Genomic DNA, 24,434 nt, shown 5'->3' with positions numbered 1-24,434 from the left:
GTATTATATGCAACTGATGAATCACTGAACTCTACCTCTGAAACTAATAACACACTATATGTTAATTAATTGATTTTAAATTAAAAAAAAAAAGAGAAAGCTCTACAAATATACCCACATGGAGTTTTGAAGCTGCCCCATAAATAAAAAATATTTTGTATTGTCTAAACCTTTTTCACTGTAGAGGAATTTTAAGTTGGGTATTTGTGTATTACATCAAAGTTTGGAAAGCAAATATAATTCAACAATCTTAATATCATTCTTAGGGTGGACATGTTTTTGTCTTTGAAAATACCAAATTGTTCTGAATATTTTTAAAAAGGAGTTGATTATTTTTATGCATGGATATGGGGCTCAAATTTTGGATTCTAACATGAAAAATTTAGAAAATTGTATGGCACTGGATAGACCTTTTTAAAACTTTAAGAAGGAAATATTGTCACTTGTTTAATGATTTCAATGACACTTAAAGAAAAGAGGGAAGCACTTCATCTTTAAAGTTCTTTACAAATGTTAACTAATTAATCCCCATAACCCTATTATAATAAATGTATTATTATCCCTCTTGGAAGATTTGAATGCTGTTTACCATATAATATCCAGTTTAGCAAATTCATGAACAGTGATTAAGGGTAGTGTTTCTGTTCTCAAATACTATAATTAAATCCCTTTCTCAGATGCTTTCTTTGTAAATTGCATAACATAGTAATTTTTAGTCTTTGCCTTTAGGAGACTAGTGTTGATAGTTTAAGAGAAAAGAAATCTAGATAATAAATTTACAAAGTGCTGAGATAAATGAATGCTAATATATTAATTAATATCTATATGTTGCCAAAATTAAGTGTGTTATCACTTTTCCTTTTAGTTTTTACTTAAAATACTTTTAAAAGTTCCCTTTTATGAATATTCACATGTTTAAAGTTATAAAGTGAACAAGGTATTATTATTACTACTACTTTTATTCTGAAATAACAATTTCCTTATTTTAGTCTAATTTCTATTTATTACACCATCAAATTGATTCAAATTATAGACATATAACAAGAAGGTCGTATCTCACAAGTATTCAAATAATTGGTAGGCCCTCCAGGTTTCTTTCCTTATAAATAGTAATTTAGAGGTTACATTAGTACCAACTCTTAACTGGCTTCACAGTGGGGGAAAAAGCAGGATTATCTCTTTCTACTTTTTCTATTTTCCATTTTCTCAAATCATCCACTTATTTTTCCTAACTCTTTTCACCGTAAAGAAAAAGAGAGAACTAAATCAAAACCACTCTGCCCATCATCTGCTTTAAGTTTTTGAAGGCTGAGTATAAGGGAGGAGGAAAACAAAAACAAAATAGGAAAAGTGGTAAGTGGTAAATGCTGTATTTGGTTGAGTCACTGAGAGATCAGGTACAAATATTTAGTTGGCTGTCTGAATGAACCCTGAACATGCACTGATGGCCAGAAAAAATGCTTGTCAGTAACCATAGCTCTGTTACAACGGGCAACAGATATTTATTAAGCATTTACTATGGGCCTGGCTCTGGGACACAGTGAGACAGTCTCTGCCCTCATGGAGCTCTCAGGGCGGGACACAGTGGAGCAGTTCTTAGTTCAAACACCTGTGGTATTTAGAATCTGCAGAGAGTTGAAGGCATCATTAGGGAAGGGTTTCAAGCATTTGCCACAGCTCAGTACTCCAGTCTTCCTGATGGCTAGAGCAGGGTCTTGATGGTGGTTATTCTGATGGGGGCTTGGTTTATTTAAAGATTATAGAAAATTCAGACCCATTTACTCTATTGTTGAGTTTCATTTTTATATTTTAAAAAGTGTGCTTAGTGCCTTTTGTATGCCAAGATCTGGGGAGGAATTTAATAATTAATATTGACACAGTCCCTGCTCTAGAAATGTCTACAAACTCTTGCGGAACACAAACAAGAAAACAGGAAATGATAATTAAGTGTGATAAATATTGTTATGGGTAATCTGGAGTGCTGTGGAAGGGGTTAGCAGGGACTTAAAGAGGAATTCATATTCAAGCTGAGTCTTACAAAACCATAAACTAAAGCAGGTCCATTGAGATTATGGGACCAGCATTTTGGGCACATTCAGTCTTTGATACAAATGAGAACAAACACAGAGAACCACAAATGGTTCAAATGACTATGGGTGGAACTGAGGAGAGACTAGCCATGAATCTAAAGAGATAAGCAGGGCCAGATCATGAAGGACCTTCTGTGTCATCTCAGAAAACTTTGAATTTATCCAGGCAAAAAGAGGGAGTGAATTGACAAGATTATCAGAGAGAAGGGCCACTATAAGATTTGTGTTTTGCATCTAACTACCCTGGCTGCATTGCAGGGAAAGGAATAGAGTAGAGCCAAGTTTAGAGATAGGCTAAGACAATGATAACATTGAATAATGTGTATGGAACCAATTACAGGGACAAAATTATCGTCAGTAATCATCTTTGTTATAAAATTATTTAAATGTGTACAAACATAAAACCCTATAATATATTTATGCTTATAGTTTTATATAACTATAAAACAAACAGATTTGTAATTTGTTATCTAATATGTAATTATCAACCAGATAAAAAAGTAATAAAATTTAAATGAACATTAAATTAATATGGTAGATGGTGTGGTTTCCCCTGAAAATAAAACCCTGATGTTAAGTTTTAAGATAAAATTTTTTTATTTTTATGTTTCACTTCTTTACTTGATTCTGAGTATGATGTACCATTGAGTCATTACTATAGGTACTGGTTCTTTTTTCCTCTTTTAGAAACAAATTGATTTTAAATGACCAATCTCTTATTTTGATGACCCAAAATGTAATAGTGTACCACAAAATATAATACTAAAAAAGCTAAAAATACTATTTAAGAAAATACTATTCTCCACTAGATAGTCTTACTGTTATCAAGCTATCACAAGTTGATACATACAAATAAGGCATCTGTGCAAAATATTAGCTTTTAACAAATATGTGAACTCCGCCCAGGTTCTTTTGTGTTTGATGTTTACTATATTGCTGTGGGTGCTTTGATGCCTCCAGTATTTCTTCCCTCTTCTCTCTCTTTTTTTCTTTTGGACTATTATAAAGCTTGGATTGGTACAGCAAACAGTGATGCCTTTCGTTGACCTGAATTATTCATTTGTATTTCAGCTCAAGTTTCTCATTTCTTCTGGATAATTAAAGAACAGTATTTTAACACCTGTTGCTTTTTTTGTGGTGTACAAAGTCTCAATTTATTAAATTACAAAAACTAAAGCCTTAGCCTATAAATGTTTCTTTCATTTACAAAGTATGTTGGTGATATAAAAGTTTTGTCAGTTTTTTAACTGGTAAAAATTTTCATATAGATATAATGATGTCTGATTGCTTTGGTAAGACTTTAGAAACAAACCTAACTCATTCATTCAACAAATATTTATTGAAAGCCCATCCTGTGCCAGAGACTTGGGATACAACTTGCACAAGAAAGGCAAAGCAGCTAATGGAAGCTAGAGATGCTTATTAACACTTCCAAAGTTAAATACCATACTTTAGTCAGCGGATCTTAAAACATGGTTACCCTGACCAGCAAGTAGCATCAGCATCACCCAGGAATTTGTTAGAAATGCAATTTCTCAGGCCCCACTCCAGGCCTATGCATCAGAACCTCTGAGGGTGAGGGGGCCCACCCTCAGTCTGCTTAACAAGTCCTCTGGGGGATTCTGATGCGCGCTGAACTGTGATAGCCAATGCTTTCACAGATTGACAGATTGATCTCTTCCAATACTACGAATACAAGAAGTCAATTTTTCTTTTTTTCTCTAAATATTTTATTATTAATCAGAGAGAGAGAGAGCATAAGCAGGGGGAGCAGCAGAGGGAGAAGGAGAAGCAGACTCTCTGCTGAGCCCGATGTGGGACTCGATCCCAGGACCCTGGGATCATGACATGAGCCAAAGGCAGATGCTTAACTGACTGAGCCACCCAGGTGTCCCAAGAAATCAATTTTTCTTGAGGCAGAGGTCCTATGAATAGAATTTACAAAAAATGTTTTAAGGAAAATTTTTTAAAAAATGCACATTCAGGGTCATTAAATGAGATATGAGAAGAAATTCTCATCTGTTATCATTAAAGAAAAAAATGATAGTAGAAACTATTAAAAATTTTAACTTGATGAGAATTTAACTGCTTTTCTTCTTTCTTATAGTGGGTTAGATCCCTTGTTTTCCCCAGGTCTATGGCAGGAGAGTCCTTGTGCCATTTAAATAGCTTATAGACAAAGGAAATTATATTTGCATTCCTGTTCTGTGTTGACCAGTCAATATTGCTTTGTAATTTTTCTCATTTTTAAATCTCATCTAATGTGAAATTCCTACCTGGTTTTGTTTGGTTCCATTTTATCTGAAGGATAAAGCTTTCCTTCATGTCCCACCCTTACAAAAACGTGTCCATCTCTCTGTTCAGGACTAAGTGTCCAGTGTAGGGCCACCTAGAGTTGGCTCTTTTTACTTCCTTGGTGCTTCTAAAGATGGGAGGTCCTGTTCCTCCTTCCCACTTCCGAGGCCTTTGCCCTTCCTTCTTTTTTAGCAGCTACTGCTGCACTTTCTCCTCTCCTTGCCACAAATCCAGTCTGAACTAATCTTCAACAACAGGAGAAAAATGAGTTTGGATTGCAACCAAATCTTTCTGTTTGCATTTCTACTGGATCCTTTAAGCCTTTGTTTTAGTTACTGTGTTGGGCAAGGGAAGGAAAAAATAGCCTTTGGGTTATTAATAAGAGAAGAAAGGAGGGCAGAAGTGCTGAGAATATACATTTACTAATATGAAGGTATATATTGATGCCAGAAGATAACAGTACTAAAAGATATGTTTTATCATCCTTTTATAAAACCATATTTTCTATTTCTTTCATATTGTAGTAAACAATCAATACACATGGGAGCCAGAGTTATTTTTCTAAAATATTCACTTGATAGATATTCTTTGTGCAGTTAGTATGTGCCAGAAGCTGTTGCGGATGTTAGGGAGATAGCAGTGAACACAGGGAGAAAAATCTCTTTCCTCATGAAGGTTAGAGTATAGTGAGGAAAACTGGCAAAAAACAAAATACATAAAATGTAGAGCAAACTAGATGGTGAAAAATTCTGTGAGAAAAATAAAGCAGAGAAGAAAGTTAAAGAGTAGAGAGGAGAAGACAGATTTAAGTGAGGAGGTCAGGGAGGGCCTTACTGAAAAGGAGAGCATGGGCCTGAGTAGATGAGGGAGCAAGTCAGACAGCTGCCTGGGGAAGTGTGCTCCAGGCAGAGGGAACAGCCAGTGCAAAGGCCCCAAGGCCTAGGGAAAAGGGGGAAAAAGTGGGAGGTCAAACCCCATGGGCTCCGTGAGTCAGTGGTTTTTGATTTTTCATTCTTTGGAATTTCTTATTTCAGCCACTACATTTTTCATAATCAGAAATACCATTTGGATCTTTTTAAAATCTTCTACCGCCCTGTTATGTATATGTATCTTCTCTACATCCTCAAGCACATTTATAAAATTCATAAAATCTACTTTAAGGTTCTTGTCTGCTAATTGCAACCTTTCTGCCATTTCTGGGTCTGTTTCTATTGACTGATTTTTTTTTTTCTCTTTCTCAGAGTCATATTTTTCTGCTGCTTTGCATATCTGGCAACTTGTTATTGAATATAGGATATTTTGAACATTTTCTTTAATTATGTGGACATGAAAGCCAGGGGAATATGAGTGTTGGGCTTTGTTCTAGTGTATGGTTAAGTTACTTTGGATCATGCTGACCTTTCCAAATTTTACTTTTTTTTTTTTTTTTTTGAGCATCCAGGAATACACTTTCAACTTCTCTTACAAATATGCATTAGAACATCTGATAACATGGGCAAAGGGCTCTGAGATTAATTTAAAATTAAACCAAGACTGGATTTCCTGCACTCCTGGCAAGAAATGTATCTAAAACATCTGAATACCCAAATGTGCTTCAGAGAGGTGGCGACCACGGGCAGCCCAGGCCCCATAGCCGCCTCAGTCCCGGGGCACCTTGACATGGTCCTTCTCTTTGCGGATGGCCCTCACGGTGGTCACGGGGTCCGTCTCGCCAGCATGCTGCTGCACGGTCTTCTCCCTCACTCTCATAAACGGGTTGTAGGTGAACTCCTCCGCGATGGTGGATTGCACCGTGGGCTCCCCAATACTGTACTTCTCCTTGGCCCAGGCCAGCTTCTCCTGAATGGCAGCATTGTTGGGCTCTACATGCCGTGCGAACTTGAGGTTGTTGATGGTATACTCGTGGCCACAGTACACTCTCGTGTCTGGAGGGAGCCGGCCCAGGATCTCAAGCAAGGCTTTGTGCATCTCATCCGCTGTCCCTTCATAGAACTTCCCACAGCCAGCCACAAACAAGGTGTCACCTGTGAACACGGCAGGAGGCTCAGAGCTGCTGGGCTTGCTCACAAAGTAGCAGATGTGTCCAGAAGTGTGGCACGGTGTCGACAGGCACTTGACATTGAGAGACCCCACCTGCAGTGTGGACAGGTGCGTGACCTTGTGAGTCAGGGCCCCGATCCGGTCGTCACCCCCGCACACCTTCAGCCCAGGCTCCAGCTTGACCAGCTTCTCGTTCCCGCCAGCGTGGTCCCAGTGGTGGTGAGTGGTGAGCACCGTGGTCAGTTTCACACCATGCTTTTTCACCGTTTCTACAACCTTCTGGGGCTGCACCGGGTCCACGACAGCGGCCTCCTTGGTCTCGTCATCGATGATCAGGTACATGTAGTTGTCGGTCAGTGCGGGCAGTAACTCAACCTTCATGGTGCCCTGTTCCACAATCAAGCTCTTCCTTAAGTCTGTGTGATGGAGAAGGACTCCCAGCAGGGCTGGGCCCGGCACAAATCCGCCAGCAACCCCCAGCTGACCAGTGACCCCACTCTGTCTTCAGCCCCCGCAAAGTCTGACTCAAGTGCCGCGGGGCCTTTTCTCGACCCCAACCGGCGCGCCTGAACGCCGGCGAGGGTTACAAGCCCAGGCCGCGGCGGGCGCAGGCGGCTCCCAGCGCGGCGAGGCTCCGGAGGCCGAGCAGCCCGCAGCCCAGCACCGTGACCCGGGTCGGCGGGGCGGCGGCTGAGCCAGCAGCGGGACGGCAGCGCGAGGGTCCAAATTTTACTTTTATGCTTTATTTTGGTGGGTCCACTGCAGCCTTTAAGGCTAATTTAACTGCATTACTCAGACAATACTCTTCTGAGGACTCCACCCAAGTTCCATGGATTACCAGTTTTTTCCACTGGGACCAGTGAGAAGACAAACTATTCTCAACCTGACTTGAGCTCTGAGAATTGCTTTAGGAAGTTCTTTCCATAGCCATGTGGGGTATTAACCTAGATGTGTGCCGATCAGTACTCAGCAGAGCCTCAGAGGGCTTTCTCTAAAGATTTCAGAAGCTCTTTCTCTCTCCTTTCCAGTCCTCTGCCCCAGGGATTCGAGCTCGCTCAGCCTCCCTGAACCCATCTCCTCACTTGCATGAGACTGTGAGACTGCTAAGCTTTCTTAGGCTTCTCCTTCCCTGTGGCTTTAAGGCTGTCTCCAGGCAATAATTAGGAGAAAATGTAAAGATCACTTCATTTTTTTTTTCCCTCCTCATGGGTCACAATCTTGCTCTGGCTATCGTTCAGTGTCAGAAAATACTCATTTTCATATATAAATCTTTCTCCTCCTCCTCCTCCTCCTCCTCCTTCTTCTCCTTCTCCTTCTCCTCCTCCTCCTCCTCCTCCTCCTTCTTTTTAACATCAGGAGGACAATTCTCTTGGCTGTTAGTCCCTCATGGGGAGAAACAGAAGTCCTAGTATGACTTCTGATTGCCAAACATGTGGACTAATTAAATCCTTTCAGAACCTAACCCGTTTATATTTATATGTGAACTCTGGCCCACACTTAAAAACCTATGCACAACTGAAGCATAAATTCTGGCCATATATTTTGGATTGTGTTATCTCAAAGTAAACCTGGTGGTAAGGATTTATTGCAAAGTAGTTCATTTGGGAGGTGATCCCAGGAAACACGAGTGGAAGAGTGGAGAAGTGAGAGAGGGAAGGGAAAAAACACTAAATGGTGTGTTGTCAACTCACTCACCAGATATACTAAAGGGCTCAGTCCTGCTGAGAAACTCGGGGAGGTAGAATATATTTAGCCTAACTCAGAGCTATCACAATTAAGTGAGGCAGCTTGGGTCTATACCTCTCCACTCCTCATCCATCATTTATTGAGAGCTGCTTCTGTGGGTGTTGACTCTCTGAACTTCTGAGTTTGTCCTGCATGCAGGTTGAGCATATTCCCTGTGGCCAGAGAGAAGCCCTAAGGCAGAGAACTTCAGGTGTTCACAGGGGGCAGCCTTTGTAATGTAGAGATGAAAACCACGGGGTATAAGTGGGGTACTAATAACGTTACTAGCACCAGACAGAAGGGATGTGAATTAAACTCACTCTAAAGCAGGAGTGCTAGGTCCTCTTCTTTCAACTCAGCAGTTGAAATAGACCTGACTTAATAGATACAGTCTTATATCAATCTTCTCTTCCTTTCATAATAATTAGAGAATGTTTTCTAAGGTTTTATTTCTCAAAAGTACAGCAAACACCTAACTCACAAGGAATGAATAATTCTGTACATTTGGTATTTCCATATACCTGTACATTTGACCCTCTAGGTAATGACATTTTGGCACATTAATTTTTTTACAGAAATGTATCTACACTTTTTATTGCCTTTTTTTGGAAGTAGGTTCCACACCCAGTGTGGAGCCCAATGCAGGGCTCGAACTCAAAACCCTGAAATTACAACCTGAGCAGAGATCAAGAGACGCTTAACTAACTGAGCCACCCAGGCACCCCTTATTGCCTTTTTAAATAGAGGACATGAAGTCGATTTTAGGTTTTGTTGAAGACTCAGTAATTTTATTTAAAGCAGTATACTGAAACCATAGACACAGTTATATTTGTACATATGCAGAGAAGGAAATTTAGGATAGATGGGCACCTTGGTGGTGGCTTTCTTGACAAAACATTTCATGCTGACTTAGTTTTATGCATTTGTACCTTTTTCATGAAAGAAAAGGTATAGTGTGATAACCTGGGCAGAGAAACAATAGTGAGTTATGCAAAAATAGTTACAAGATCATAGACCACCACAGCCTTCCCTAAAGTGGTTTTATTTCCTCTCTCACCCCCCAAATCATCTCCTTTGCTGAAGTTGTTCCCACCCTTTGACTTGTCTGAGTTATTAAAAAACATTTATTATTCCTCCATCACAGATACAGTTGATTCTAGGAATCTCCTCATTTGCTCAAATGCTTTTTCCTCCCATGTGTCATTGACAGAAGGAAATGAGGATTATGTTTCAACATTTTACGATTTTGTGTCAGAGATGTGGAGGGAAGGATTTATTTTCCTAATAGTCATTGAAGTCAATATCATCTTACACTTTCTTGGACATCACTCAGTTGCACACATTTCTGAACATTCCTCTTAACTTTTTGTTAGAAATAGAATACTAAACACTATTTTTTTAAAAAAAGAATTCTAGGTTTAATAATTAGAGATTGAAAATTTTGCAAGGTTCCTGATTAATTGGCCAACTCCATTACAGATACTCTTCAGAATCAGCAACACTGTAAAAATCTGAGAAAAAAGTATCATTCTCCATGGGCTCAATTAGTGAAATAATACTGTGGTTCAGGAAGGTTCAAGAAAAGGTCTGATGACTCTTAACTATAGAGAACAAACAGAGGGGAGGTAGATGGAGGGTGGGTGAAATAGGTAAAGGGGGATTAAGAGTACACTTAGCTTGATGAGCATTGAGAAATATAAGTTACTGTACTGTAACCTGAAACTAATGTAACCACTGTTAACTATACTGGAATTAAAAAAAAAAAAAAAGAAAGAAAAGTCCTGATGTCATGGTTGTCTTTCCTGAGGGAAGCATGATTGCCTGAAGTTTTCTTTCACTATATGTACAAAAAATGTATAAAATTATTAAGAAAGAAGCTATATGGCTATCCATATATTTAATTACAATTCACTCCCAAATATCTAATTTCATAAGAATTTGTAGCATTAGCTCTTGCAAAATGAATTTGTTTTTCCTACTCCTGCCTTAACCTAAGGACATTTCATTCCTTAGAGTCCTTTCAGTTTGGAAGTTGGCAGGTACCAGTGGCAGTATAAAATTATCTAGAATGATAGCTGGTACTTAGAAATGAATTATCTGAAAATCTAAAAATTTATGCTGAAATGTTATGATTTGCATTTTTTTTATCCCAGCATCTAGCCTTCCAGTGCCTTATCTCAGTTTGAAATGCCAAAGCTAAATGCATTTCTTTCTTTTTTTTTTTTTAAAAGATTTTATTTATTTATTTGACAGAGATACAGCGAGAGAGGGAACACAAGCAGGGGGAACGGGAGAGGGAGAAGCAGGCTTCCCACCGAGCAGGGAGCCCAGTGCGGGGCTTGATCCCAGGACCCTGGGATCATGACCTGAGCTGAAGGCAGAGGCTTAATGACTGAGCCACCCGGGCGCCCCTAAATGCATTTCTTTTTTTTTTTTTTTAAGATTTTATTTATTTATTTGAGAGAGAGAGAATGAGATAGAGAGAGCATGAGAGGGGCAAGGGTCAGAGGGAGAAGCAAACTCCCCGCCGAACAGGGAGCCCGATGCGGGACTCGATCCCGGGACTCCAGGATCATGACCTGAGCCGAAGGCAGTTGCTTAACCAACTGAGCCACCCAGGCGCCCCCCAAATGCATTTCTTTAAACAAAATGTGTATAGCTCAGTTGACTGCCTCTGCTTAAATAAAACCTTGTACTTTTTCTGTAACCATTGGGCCAGTGATGGGGTGTGCTTGGATGTCACTCAGAACTATTCATCAGAACATCAGGTAGCTGCTCCAGTGTAGGCCATTGTGGTGTGTAGCATGGCTACCTAGAATTGGCTGATTCAGGACCTATAAAGCATTTCTTTTTTTTTAAAGATTTTATTTATTTATTTGAGAGAGAGAGAGAGAGCACAGAGGGAGAGTGAGAGGCAAACTACCCGCTGAGCAGGGAGCCCGATGTGGGACTTGATCCCAGGACCCTGAGATCATGACCAGAGCTGAAGGCAGACGCTTAACTGACTGAGCCACCCAGGAGACCCCTATAAAGCATTTCAACAGGTGCTTGTTTGCAATACTGATTTCACACAGGTTGGTTCTAAGTCTTGCTAGATTGAATTCTATAAGGGAGAGGTTGTGGGTTTTTTTTTTTTTTTTTTTTTCTTTTTATATTCCCAGTGCCTAATGTGGTGCTGAGATGTCAATATATACTCAGGGAACAAAGGACTTAAATCTCAGATTTTTTCTGATGTATTCTCTGTCATGCACAGGTGACATCTCACCCAGTTCTCCACTTGTCCGGCCCTGACTTCACGTTGATTAGGCCTCTAGTGACCTTACCTATGTTTGCACTTACGATGCTATGCTGTAGTTTTCCCATTTACGAGTTTCCATTTACCACCAGACTGAATGTTCCTTGAGAGTGGTCACGCTGCCTTATATATTCTTGCATCATCAAAGTCTACAATAGTTTACACAATGTCTGATAGACATTTTGCAAGCTAGTCTTTTAACATTTTTAAGAAACATGCAAGTATCTCTTCCTTTTACACATTTACTTTTCACTGCTTTTTCACCTCCTTTTTTTTATCTTTTTATTGTTATGTTAATCACCATATATTACATAATTTGTTTTGGTGTAGTGTTCCATGATTCATTGTTTGTTCATAACACCCAGTGCTCCATGCAGAATGTGCCCTCTTTAATACCCATCACCAGGCTAACCCATCCCCCTACCCTCCTCCCCTCTAGAAACCTCAGTTTGTTTTTCAGAGTCCATCATCTCTCCTGGTTCGTCTCCCCCTCTGACTTACTCCCCTTCATTCTTCCTCTCCTGCTATCTTCTTCTTTTTCTTTTTTCTTAAAATATGTTGCGTTATTTGTTTCAGAAGTACAGATCTGTGATTCAACAGTCTTATACAATTCACAGCGCTCACCGTAGCACATATCTTCCTCAATGTCTATCACCCAGCCACCCCATCCCTCCCACCCCCGACCACTCCAGCAACCCTCAGTCAGGAGGATAAGTCTAAGTCCACAGTTAAGCTTTGATTAAAAAACAAAGGAAAAAGGCCAACTTTTTGAAGCTCCTAGAACTGATGTTCTAGTTAAATCAACCATCTGGTTGATGGCTTTGTTCGGTCATTCAGTCAGTATTTACTGGGCTGCTGAGGGCCAGCTGGATAGCAGGCACTATTCTAGGTGCTGAAGAAACAGCAATAAATTCAACAGTCTCAAATTCCTGCCTTTATGGATTTATCCCAATGAGCGATATAGACAATGTAAAACATCTAGTCTACTGATAGTGATAAGGTGCTAAGGAGATGAAATAAAGCTGGGAAAGGGGATATAGGTAACTGGGAGATCGGGTTGACATTTTTGATAGGGTGGCTATTGCCAGCATCACTGAGAAGGTAACTTTGGGTAAAGAGCTGAGGAAAGACAGACTGTCGGCTGTGTGCACAACTGGAATAGCATCTCAGGGAGAAGAAGCAGCTGGTAAATCCTCTAGTCAATTCTTAGTTCTTTTTTTTTTTTAATTTATTCGAGAGAGAGAGAGAATGAAAGATAGAATGAGAGGGAAGAGGGTCAGAGGGAGAAGCAGACACCCTGCTGAGCAGGGAGCCCGATGTGGGACTCGATCCCGGGACTCCAGGATCATGACCTGAGCCGAAGGCAGTTGCTTAACCAACTGAGCCACCCAGGCGCCCTAGTCAATTTTTAGTTCTCATGGGACTCATCATCCTCCTTAGCAGGTCTTGATGGAGCAAGTCACCCTGCTACCTGCGTCACTTGCCCAGGTTTTCTCTCGTCCAACTGATGGCTCCTTTGCTGGTTTCTCGATCTCATGGTTTTGAAATGTTAGAGTACTTGATAGCTCAATTATCATAATTCTTTTCTTCCCTTTCCACATCCTGTACTCGCTCACCCAATCCTGCGGCTAAATACACATAAATAACCCAAATTTGTGTTTCCAACCCTGACTCCTTTGACCATTCTATCCAGACCTGTATACATAATTAACATCTCATATACACTCATCCCAAATTTATTATGTCCAAAATAAAACTTTTCATTTTCAGCCCCACTCTTAATACCTTCTTCACCTTATTCTTTGTTATTTCAGCAAATGGTATAATTATTCACATAATTGCTCAAGCTAAAACTTAGGAATCTTCCACAATGCCTTTATTCTCTCATAGCTCACAGAAAAACCATTGGCAAGTCCTGTTAGATCTGACTGCAAAATATTTCTCACAAATGAGTACTTCTTTCTGCCTTGACAGCTACTTCCCCTACTCTAAGGCATCATCATCTTTTTCTAAAAATACTAAAATAAAGAACAGTATAATAATACAACATGAATTACATATTATAATTATATAATGTATTATATATAAAATATATTTGAATGTAATGATTATCTTGGAATATAAGAATGTTATATTTTAGGGCACCTGGGTGGCTCGGTTGGTTGGGCAACTGCCTTCGGCTCAGGTCATGATCCTGGAGTCCCGGGATTGAGTCCCACATCGGACTCCCTGCTGGGCGGGGAGTCTGCTTCTCCCTCTGACCCTCCCCCCTCTCATGTGCTCTCTCTCTCTCTCATTCTCGCTCTCTCAAATAAATAAATAAAATCTTTAAAAAAAAGAATGTTATATTTTAGTACAAATAATATGGTTTTATATATATATATGAGAGTTATATAATGATATAAATATAAACATGGAAATATAATTTGTCATTATATATTAATATACCCTAGAATATGATTTAATCACACAAAGATGTATATCATAACATAAATACAATAATTACCTCCTGAATTTTTTGTCTATGCTTCCATTCTTATTCTCTACTTCTGCCTCTTTATAGTTTATTCTTCATGCAGCATCTAGAGTCATTCTTTACAAATAAAAATGTGATCATGTCATCTTCTGCAAAAACCTTTAGTGACTTTCCATCCTCCCAGAAGCAAATCACACTTCCTTGTGATGTTCAGCAGGCTCTAAATGATCTAATCCTTAGCTGCTTTGGGACTCTGTAACCTTCCCTGTCTCTCTCCACTCCCATGCTAAGGGGGTTCTTGCCTCAGGGCCTTTTCCTTAGATGCTCTCTTTGCCTGGACCAATCACTTGGATATCCTTAGTGTTCCTTTGTATCATTCATGGCTGTCCCAATGTCACATCAACACAGAGGCTATCCCTGACTTCTCTGCCTAAAATGGAATCTTTTAGCAGTCTATCTCCCCTTGTTTTATTATTTTTTTTAATAGTCTTCATCAGTATACAGCAATATTGTGTATATTATTTGATTTGGGGAGTTTATTTTCTGTTGTACGACTAGGGCAGGGTCTTTTTTACTTTTATTTTTCACTGCTATATAACATGGTACTTACAGTGGAGCTTGGCACAGAGCAGGTGCTTGATAAATATTTGTAGAATGAATGAATCAAAATCTCTCTTCTGAATTTCCATAGTTTTCTATTTACAGCCTTATCATAGCACTTAAAAAACTGTATTTTAATTGGAAGTAATATCTCACATTCATTAGACTGTGAGCCCCTGGAAGGAAAAGATTATTAACATTCATCTCTGATTTGCCAATGTTCAGAAAAGGACTAGGCACATAGGGGTACTTCATGAAAGTGTATTGAATGAATTAATGAATTAATGATTACTTAGTCTCATTGTTCCCTAAAGAAGCAATTCAGAGAATCCCTGGTGTTTCCCCAAAGCAGTAGGCTAAGTAGCATTGTTGTGATTAACTATCTTGCACTAGGTAAAATGCACTCCATTTCTGTTTTAGAAAATAGTTAAGTGATAATCTAAAACCACATGCGATTTTAGACTATAATTTTTAATAGTGAAAAGCATGCAATTGTTCACATGACAGAAAAGGCAGAATTTAAGACCGTAGGACAACAAATGGAGAGTTTAGGATCTTAGATTTTGCACAGTTTGACACTGGTCATTGTCTAGTCCAATGCCTTAAGTTTATACATGCTGAAGCTGAGGGCCAGAGCTTGGGAGGTGACGAAACTAGAGCTAGAGTTGGGACACCTGGACGGCAGACCAGTTCTTCCACTTCTTCCCTCACTGTGCCAGTCTTCCATACCTAGCTCAGCTTCCTTGATCTGGGTGATTATGTCTCCAGTGGTAAACTCAGAAACTGTACATAGCCTACTTCTTCATTCTCTTGTGTTTTCTTATATGAGATTTTCTTTTCTGTATATTTAGAAACCTCAGCAATTCAATTCAGTGAGTTCTATTTTTATCACAAGAAGGTGAACAATACAGACACAATAGATCCGATTTTTAGACAAATTTCAAGGTACAGCTTGATTCTAGATATCACCAACATTGAAGACCATCCTTAACTTGAATCATTTCTGTTGTGATTATTTCTGATACGACCAAGGGTCACATCACCCTTTAAAAAAAAGTCACCCTTTAAAAAAGGGTTTAGTTAGATTTGTGCATTAGTGTATAATTTGTGGATTAATGGAAGTAATTTTAATGAAAGCATTTGAACAGTGAGAATTGCATTATGCCTGGAATATTTAGGGACAAAAAAATACCTTGACTCTCTTAAGCTTTTTTAGACACCTGATGTTTAGAAATGCAGAATAAACCATTACTCACAACTCTTTTCTAAAAGGATGGCAGCTGTGTTTTCTATCTGGTGATGAATATTCCTTTTTTTAAATAGGCTTTAACAAAATTTTATTATAGTATTCCCAGAAATACGATCAATTTACTCATTATAAAGCTATACCATTCATGGTTTTCTTTTTTTAATTTTATTTTAAGTTTTTATTTTAATTCCCATTAGTTAACATATAGTGTTATATTAGTTTTAGATGCATAATATAGTAATTCAGTACTTTCATACAGGTGATGAATATTCTTTTTTTTTTAAAGATTTTATTTATTTGAGAGAGGGAGAGAGAGCACATGAGAGGGGGGAGGGTCAGAGGGAGAAGCAGACTCCCCGCTGAGCAGGGAGCCCGATGTGGGACTCGATCCCGGGACTCCAGGATCATGACCTGAGCCGAAGGCAGTCGCTTAACCAACTGAGCCACCCAGGCGCCCCCCAGGTGATGAATATTCTTAAAAGTACCATATAGAGAAGGGCAAGAATATATTTAGATTACATGTAGAGTTTATGTGGCCCATTTTTAAAAAATTTTTTTATTGTTATGTTAATCACCATACATTACATCATTAGTTTTGGATGTAGTGTTCCATGATTCATTGTTTGTGCATAACACCCAGTGCTCCACGCAGAACGTGCCCTCTTTAATACCCATCACCTATGTGGCCCATTTTTGGTAACAAAACAAAAACAACAAAAAGCGAAAAGTTTATGGATAAGACATTTTGATAGAAATAGTTTAAAATTAATAGATACTTAGAAAATTTAACACTAGAATCACCTCTAATGCAATTGCAGTGTTTCTATTTGACTATTACAAGCAGAGGCAACACTTTAAAAAAGTTTTTGTTGATTGATTGTAAAGGGGGAATACTGGATTTATTGGTCTATAATCTTAGAAAATGGACTTTGGTATTTTAAGCCTTTTTTGATGATCTTTCCTTGCCCAGCTAGTAAAGTGCTCCTCCTTTGTCCTACTATAACACCTGGAGCAAATCATACTCTTTTCTTCATTGAATTCAAATGGTGTGTTTACACTCTGGTCTTTCCTAAATGCAGCTGAAGTTCCCTGAAGGCAGATACGATTCTCTATTTCTGCTAACAGTACATTCTACCAAACAGGCTCTAACTCGCTCTCTATCCATCAATTTCCAAATCCTGTTGGTTCTGCCTTTAAATTTCCCTTTCATTAGTCTTTACTGACACCAAGAAGTATCATCAACAAACCAACAGGGTTACTCTGCCTCAGGCTAATCTTAGGTGGGGAGCTGGGAGTGGAGTGGGCTGTAGAGATGAAGACCTCCCTCCCCAACCCATCCCTCGCGTAGATGAGGAGTCCCACACCGCCCTCATTCAGCACGGTCTTGAGATCAAGAGCAAGAGCTCCGGAGCCAGGCTGCCTGGATTTGAATCTCTCTTGTGCCGTTTACTAGCCCTGCCACTTATTAGCTGTGTGACCTTGGACAAGTTTTTTCACTTCTCTCTGCCTCGGTTTCCTCATCTCTAAAATGGGACTAATCATAGGACCTACCTCATGTGGCTGCTGTGGGAATGAAATTAAGTGAGTTAATATATATAAAGCCCTTAGAACAGTGCCTGGCACAGAGTAAACCCTTCAAGTGTTAGCTGCTGTAGTTATTATTATTCATTACTAGGCAATAATACTGCCTCTTTAGGTAGTCATGGGAGAGAGCAATAACAGAATCTCTGTGGGAATAAGTTGTAAGAACACCTCCCCATAGCCCTTGTTGAGAGCCACTTCTCTAGGCTAGAGAGCCAATGCTGCCCCAAGCACTGGGCAAGCCAGCTTTAGATCCAAAGGGTGGAAGCAATACAGTTATAATTTACTGCTGTACAGATCAAGGGATACAAACTGACAACTGACAGTGATTTGATTTGTTAGCCCATACAGTTCTTTTTTTTTTTTTTAAATTGATGTTATATCTTTTTTTAATTTAATTTTATTATGTTAATCACCATACATTACATTATTAGTTTTTGATGTAGTGTTCCATGATTCATCGTTTGTGTATAACACCCAGTGCTCCATTCAATACGTGCCCTCTTTAATACCCATCACCAGGCTAACCCATCCCCCGCCCCCCTCCCCTCTAGAACCCTCAGTTTGTTTCTCAGAGTCCATCGTCTCTCATGGTTTGTCCTCCCTCCAATTTTCCCCCCTTCATTTTTCCCTTCCTACTATCTTTTCTCTCTCTCTCTTTTTTTTTAAACATATAATGTATTATCTGTTTCAAAGGTACGGGTCTGTGATTCATCAGTCTTACACAATAGTTCTTTAAAGTAGATGTAACTATATAGATTTTAGGCTTCTCTGAAATTCATGCATGAAGTAACACTGAACTTATATAACTGCTTTCTTCAAATAAGCAAATCTCCAAGTTTTAAGTAAGGAACTGGAAAAAAAATCTCAGAAGTGCTTTTAGAAGATGCGAATTTTGTCTGAAGAATATCCTTTAAGAGAAGATTTTATGATTTTGGTTAAAAATAGCCTCTCAGTGTCTTCCTCTTATGCATTCATTCCTACCTTCCAACTTAAATATCTACAAAAACAGAGGGAAACACACAAAGTCACATCAGGAACAAAAACAAGGACTATTTTTGCTAGATTCCAAGGGACTTTCTATTGCAAGACCATGGAAACTAGACTGAGAAAAGCAACAGATAGTCTGCATGGCAAGAAAGAAAGAGCAAAAATCTTGCTCTTCTGAAAGTAGGTATGAAGACCTTTTGTTTCTGTTACTTCATACCCTTGGCAGAAATAAAGATCTACCAACTCAAAAACTGGTTTATAATCCTCCTACAGTGTATATACACTACATTTTTAGGCAGTCAAATGCTCTTATACACCTGTTACCAGTATATTGTTTCTGTATCACCCAGAGGCTGTGTAGAGACTGAATCAGTGAGGAAAATAGCAAGAAAAACACAGGTGGTGAATATTAATTTTAATATTCACTGAGCTCCTGCTATGGCCGGACGGCTGTTCAAAGGACATTTCACTGGAGGTCTTAGTTTGTTTAAGCCTCACAATAACCTATGAGGCAGGTAGTATCACTATTCTATTTACTATTATCTAGGTGAGGGAATAGAGACACAGAGCACTGTGGAGGACAAACTTGGGAAGCACAGCCAAAACAGAGGGAAAGGACAATGAAATGATGATAGCACAGCTGATAAGTATGGAAACCAGGGAACATAACTCCAACCAAGCATGGAATGGAAATCATTCAAAGAAGCAAGTGGGAAGAATTGAAGTGAAAGCAATAACCTTCCTGAGGTAGTGAATGGTCTGAGCGTGCGCAACCCTCTGCTAAGGAAGGAGAGTCAGCTGAACAAAAGTAGTCTTTCTAGATTCAGGTTCTTTCTCTACCACAAGTTGGGTGACCTTGGCGAATTACTTAATTCTTCTAAACCTCTGTTTCTTCATTTGTAAAATGGGAATAACCATGATAGTATGTTCTTCATATGGTTTTGTAAGGATTAAATGAGCCTTGCATGTAAAGTAGTACATAAAACTGTGACACATAGTAAGTGCCTAATAAGTGATAGCTATTTTGTCATCATCATTATTATTGTTGTTGTTATTAAATGGGTAAAAAGAGAGGGGAGGAGAATTCATGGTCAAGTAATTGGGGAGGTTCTAATTAATTGGGATTGTTTATGGTATGTTTCCTCATAGCCTTCAAGTAGGGAATTCTCAGATTTATTTAACCAGAAAACGTCCTTGCTTTTATTGTTTCTCACTGAATATAAATAATGTCTTGTGGGATACTGGTGTTTTACAGTCCGCAATATAGGAAATGTTCTTTATTTCACACACATTGTACAGAAGAATAGAAAAACAGACATGACAATGTCTTTCTTTGATGACCTGTACTGCAAACAACTAATCATCCAAGAAAGTGCTTTTAGCTTTGCAAAACATCATGAATACACTTCGTTCTCCATTGTACAAAACCACGTATCTAGGCACTCAAACCTTATGATCACTCAATCATGTCAATGTCATCAGCTTTAACATTGAAAGTTTTTTGACATTTTTATAGAACGTTGTAAAAAAAATGAGTTAAAATTGGCATAGCTCCAGCCTTCTGGGAGATTTATTTTACCATATTATAATTCCTTCAAGTGTTTGTCGTTCACTGCCTATTGTGTCATGGGAACACTATTCACTTGTGTGTTGGCATTACATCTTTCTAGTGCTCCTTATTTTGATAGAGTAAGAACTGAATTAACATAAAAAAACACAGTATTCAGAAGTTTTGTTTTATTTTTTCCTTCCAGCACTGCTGGTAGGTTCTGTTAATCAGTTTTTGTTTTATTTGATGTTTCTGTGTCAGATGGTGTATCCTACATGGCTTTCCACAACTAGGCATGGGTTTATTCAGAGAGAAGTTAATGAGCTTCTGTAGGAATTATTCCCACTATATCCCTAAGCTGGGTTGGGGAAATATAATTAGAAATAAAATCTCTTGGGATCCCAGTGAATCCTTCCCATGTAGAAAAGAATGAAACAGTTTTATTATTGTATAAAAATTAATCAGACTGAGATGCACATCACATGCAATCTGCTGAGGAGATTGCAATGAAAGAAATCTCACCCTTTAATATAGCTAGGTAGGCAGATACAATTCATTACATCTTTGCTAATTGTCTTTATTGAAAGAAAAAAAATAAGATTTCCTATATCTTTTTTCTTAATTCAAGTATAATTGACATTTGACATTATATTAATTTCAGGTGTACAACATAATGATTTGTATTTGTATACATTGTGAAATGATCACCACAATAAGTCCAGTTACCATCTGGCACCATACAGAGTTACATTTTTTTTTTCTTATGATGAGAACTTTCAAGATCTGCTCTCTTAGCATCTTTCAAATATGCAGTACAATATTTTTGACTATAGTCACCATGCTGTGCATTACATCCCCATAACATTTATTGTATAACTGGAAGTTTGCACCTCAACTTGTACTTTATGACGCTACAAGCAGGAAGTAGCATCAAGAAGCCAAGCCCAGAGGTTTAAATTCCCACAGGGCCCGGGAAAGGAATGCCATCCACCCTCCTAGAAGTTCATACTTCAAAGAAATTGCTCTGAGGTCTCTGAGAAATGCATTCCTGGGACGTAGAATCATTGTGAGGTTTATTAATCTTTTAAAAAATGTATATACATCTCAAAAAGACAGAGAAAGCACTTGATCAAGTTTTCTAAGGTAAATGCTAAAGGGAGAGGGAGGAGTACTCTTCCCTTTTGGCACTAGGGAAAAATTAAGTGTTTTTTTTAGAACTGTATATTTACCCTTGCAATTTCTCATTTTTCCTACTGCTTTATAGTTGCGCTATAGTTTTTTAATTATCTCCATTTCTGTTTCACCTTTTTCTGAACAGTTTGCAGTTGCATAAATATCCAGCAAGTCCATAGTAAAATACAAAACCAAGCAATTATCAGAATTACAATAGGATGAATTTTATTTATTATTATTATTTTTTGTTAACATATAATATATTATTTGTCTCAGGGGTACAGGTCTGTGATTCATCAGTCTTACACAATTCACAGCACTCACCATAGCACATACCATCCTCAATGTCCATCACCCAGCCACCCCATCCCTCCCACCCCCCTCCACTCCAGCAACCCTCAGTTTGTCTCCTGAGATTAAGAGTCTCTTATGGTTTGTCTCCCTCTTTGGTTTCATCTTGTTTCATTTTTCCCTCCCTTCCTCTATGATCCTCTGTCTTGTTTTCTCAAATTCCTCATATCAGTGAGATCGTATGATAAATTGTCTTTCACAATAGGATGAATTTTAAAAATTAATACAATGTTCACAATGAGGGAATATCTTTTTTTTGAGGGAATATCTTTAAATATATCATACTAATGTTATGATTCTTCATCAGAATTTTTGATTCTTGATTAGCAGTGCATAGCATTGTACATTTTCATTGTACATTACATTCACAAACGCTAGTGGAGACTTTTGCTTGTGCTTTCATATGATTAACTATTTCAGTATTGTTTTATAGTTTCTTATGAAATCTTATCCAATCCAAGTTTGTAATCTAATAATCTGAATTTTTAATTAAGAGTTTTTCTTATAAGGCCTAATGAATTTCTCCTGAGGTCTCATCAATCATATAAGTAATATTGCATTTACGTGGTAATCTAGGCCCTTCAGTAGTTATTCATCTTCCCAAATAATTTTTCCAACATGCAAAACACGAAGATACCCATGGCTCTTCTCTAGTATCAAAGTCTAATTATGAGGCACCCACTGAAGGATACATATTAGACTTCTAGTGTTTAATGTATAATGAGTTGTCTTGAGAGCAAACCCAAACTGGGCCATTTTTTACATCGGTCTAATCAATAGTTGTATTGTCCATTAAATCTCCATGAATAGTGGACCTCCACCTTTGTTTGCTCTCCATCCTGGGCCTGGAGAGAACTTGCATGATGGACAATTGGGATATGGTGAAATGACTGTGGGTCCTTCCTCAATAAGCCTACATTCCAATAGGGTTTCCTTTCCCTTTAACTTATTGTCTCAAACACCAACTCAAGAAACTTCATTCCTTTTCAGTAAAAGTGTAATCTGAGGACAGTGTTTTCAGAAGAAGACTCAGGGACACCTCTCCTCACAGACTTAGCAGCATCAGGGCACACACACAGCATGTTTGTGGTTGGCCACAAATAAGAGAACCCAACATTTACAAACTTGAGCAGCAAGGCAATTTGTTGGAAGGGCATACAGTGGCTCACAGAGCAGGAGGAACACTGGAGTTAGGGGGGCATGGGGAAGATGACTAGCAAGAAAGAGATAAGCAGCTGAGAGCACAGCCTGATTTCCATCTGGGGAGTTTGTCTGGAGTGCTGGGGCTGGAAACTTTTTGCTTGCTTGATTCTGATAATGCTGCCCCTTCACACATTATACTTTCAGGAGTCAAAATTTCAGTCACAAGTATCTGATCAACTAGAGCCATCCTCCAGTAATGTCAGCTGCATTATAGTAAGAGAGTCAAGGGAGAGAAAGAGTTATCCCACTTTGCCTTCTAGAGTGGGAGATGTCACTCTGCCTCCAAACTTCTGTCAAATGGTGCCCACTTTATGTACACTGTTCTAAGTGCTTTGCATATATTAATTCATTTATTCTTACAGCAACTCTATAGGGCAGATATTATTTTCCCCATTTGTACAGTAAAGAAACTGGGCACAAGAAGTTAATTTAATTTAATTTTTAAATTTAAATTTTATTTTTTAGATGTAGTTTGCCCCAATCACACAGTAAGTGGTAGAGAGAGAATCTGAAGCTAGGCACTCAGGTTGCAGAATGAGTGCCCTTCTCAGTACTGGTCAGCCTTACCAAAGACAAGCATTCAGAGGTTGTACTATAAAGAAAAGGAAAGAAAGACAGAAAAAGAGAAAATAACAAATCAAATCAACAGCAAATCAACAATCAAATGTTTGATTTGTTTGGTGATAAAATATGTAATTTCTATTTTTCTCTACATTTTATGTATTGTAAATTCATGTGTTTTTTAAACATGTAATTTTGATATAATGTTATATTTGTAGGAGATTTGCAAAGACAGTACAGTTTCCATATGTAGTCTTTACTCAGCTTCCCTGCGGTTAACACTTCACATAGCCATAGAAGAATAAACAAAACAAAGAAATTACCAGTGACCCATCACTATTAACAAACTACAGACTTTAACCAATTTCCTGTTTTTCCACTAATGTCCTTTTTCTGTTCCAGGGTTCAGTCCAGTCTCCTACATTGCATTTACTTACCATGTATGTCTCCTTACCTCCAATCTGTGCCAGTTCCTTGTGACTTTGATACTTTGAATGAATGGTTAAGTATTCTGTAGAACATTCTTCAATTTGGGCTTGTTGATGTTTTCTTACGATTTGATTAAGGTTATGAATTTGGAGGAAGAATGCCCTTTCTGGTGCATTCTATCAGGGAATTATATAATATCAATATGTTATATTATTAGGATTTTAACATTGATTACTTGGTTATGGTGGCTCTGTTCTATTTTTTAATCATAGTTTTTCTTTACTTTTCATAATATTGCTAAGTTAACATTTCCACTATTTAGTAGATTTTATTTATTTTTTATTGCAGGTTTCTTATATTGCAAAACTCATATGGATTTCTAGACCACATATAACTAACTAAGACTCTTGCTCTTCAGTAACCAAGTTCTTGTGATTTAGAACATAATCTGTTCCTTAAGCCACACTAACTAAATGCTCCATCTGATGTGTAATAAGCTAAGTGAAAGAGGAACAGTCCACTCTGTCCATGGTTTGGAGTAAACTCTATAGCCAAAGGCAATCCTTATTCTGATACCAAATGTAGTACCACACTAGGGAGTTAGTGAATTATAGTCGATTCTATTTAATGAGTATCCAGGCCATTTCTTTTGCTGTTCTTGAAAGTTACATTTGTTAGTAAAGCCTTAAGGCCAATTTGCCTATTAGCTTAGGTTTTATGATACTATGTACAGCTCATTTAAAACAATTCTCCATATATAAAATTGTACATCTGTCTTCTGATATGTGTAAAATGTGCTAAAATAGTGATGTAGACAAATTATTGTT

General features: G+C 38.3%; 2 protein-coding genes across 8 annotated transcripts in view; one reads left to right on the top strand and one right to left on the bottom strand.

Moving 5' to 3' along the window:
- MAPK10 (mitogen-activated protein kinase 10) overlaps nucleotides 1–24,434 on the top strand; it is a 547,028-nt gene that overhangs the window by 285,812 nt on the left and 236,782 nt on the right. The window lies entirely within an intron of this gene.
- LOC113925865 (hydroxyacylglutathione hydrolase, mitochondrial-like) lies at nucleotides 5,822–7,097 on the bottom strand. The gene has a single exon (XM_035726423.1). The coding sequence runs from the start codon at nucleotides 6,804–6,806 to the stop codon at nucleotides 6,024–6,026; it is 783 nt and encodes a 260-aa protein (XP_035582316.1). The 5' UTR covers nucleotides 6,807–7,097; the 3' UTR covers nucleotides 5,822–6,023.

The sequence above is a fragment of the Zalophus californianus genome, chromosome 2, assembly GCF_009762305.2.
Source record: "Zalophus californianus isolate mZalCal1 chromosome 2, mZalCal1.pri.v2, whole genome shotgun sequence".
Classification (NCBI taxonomy): Eukaryota; Metazoa; Chordata; class Mammalia; order Carnivora; family Otariidae; genus Zalophus; species Zalophus californianus.
This window is presented reverse-complemented; position numbering and strand designations above follow the sequence as displayed.

Coding starts and splice junctions, on each gene's coding strand:
- LOC113925865 (XM_035726423.1), bottom strand. CDS start 6,806: ATGAAGGTTGAGTTACTGCCCGCACTGACCGACAACTACATGTACCTG.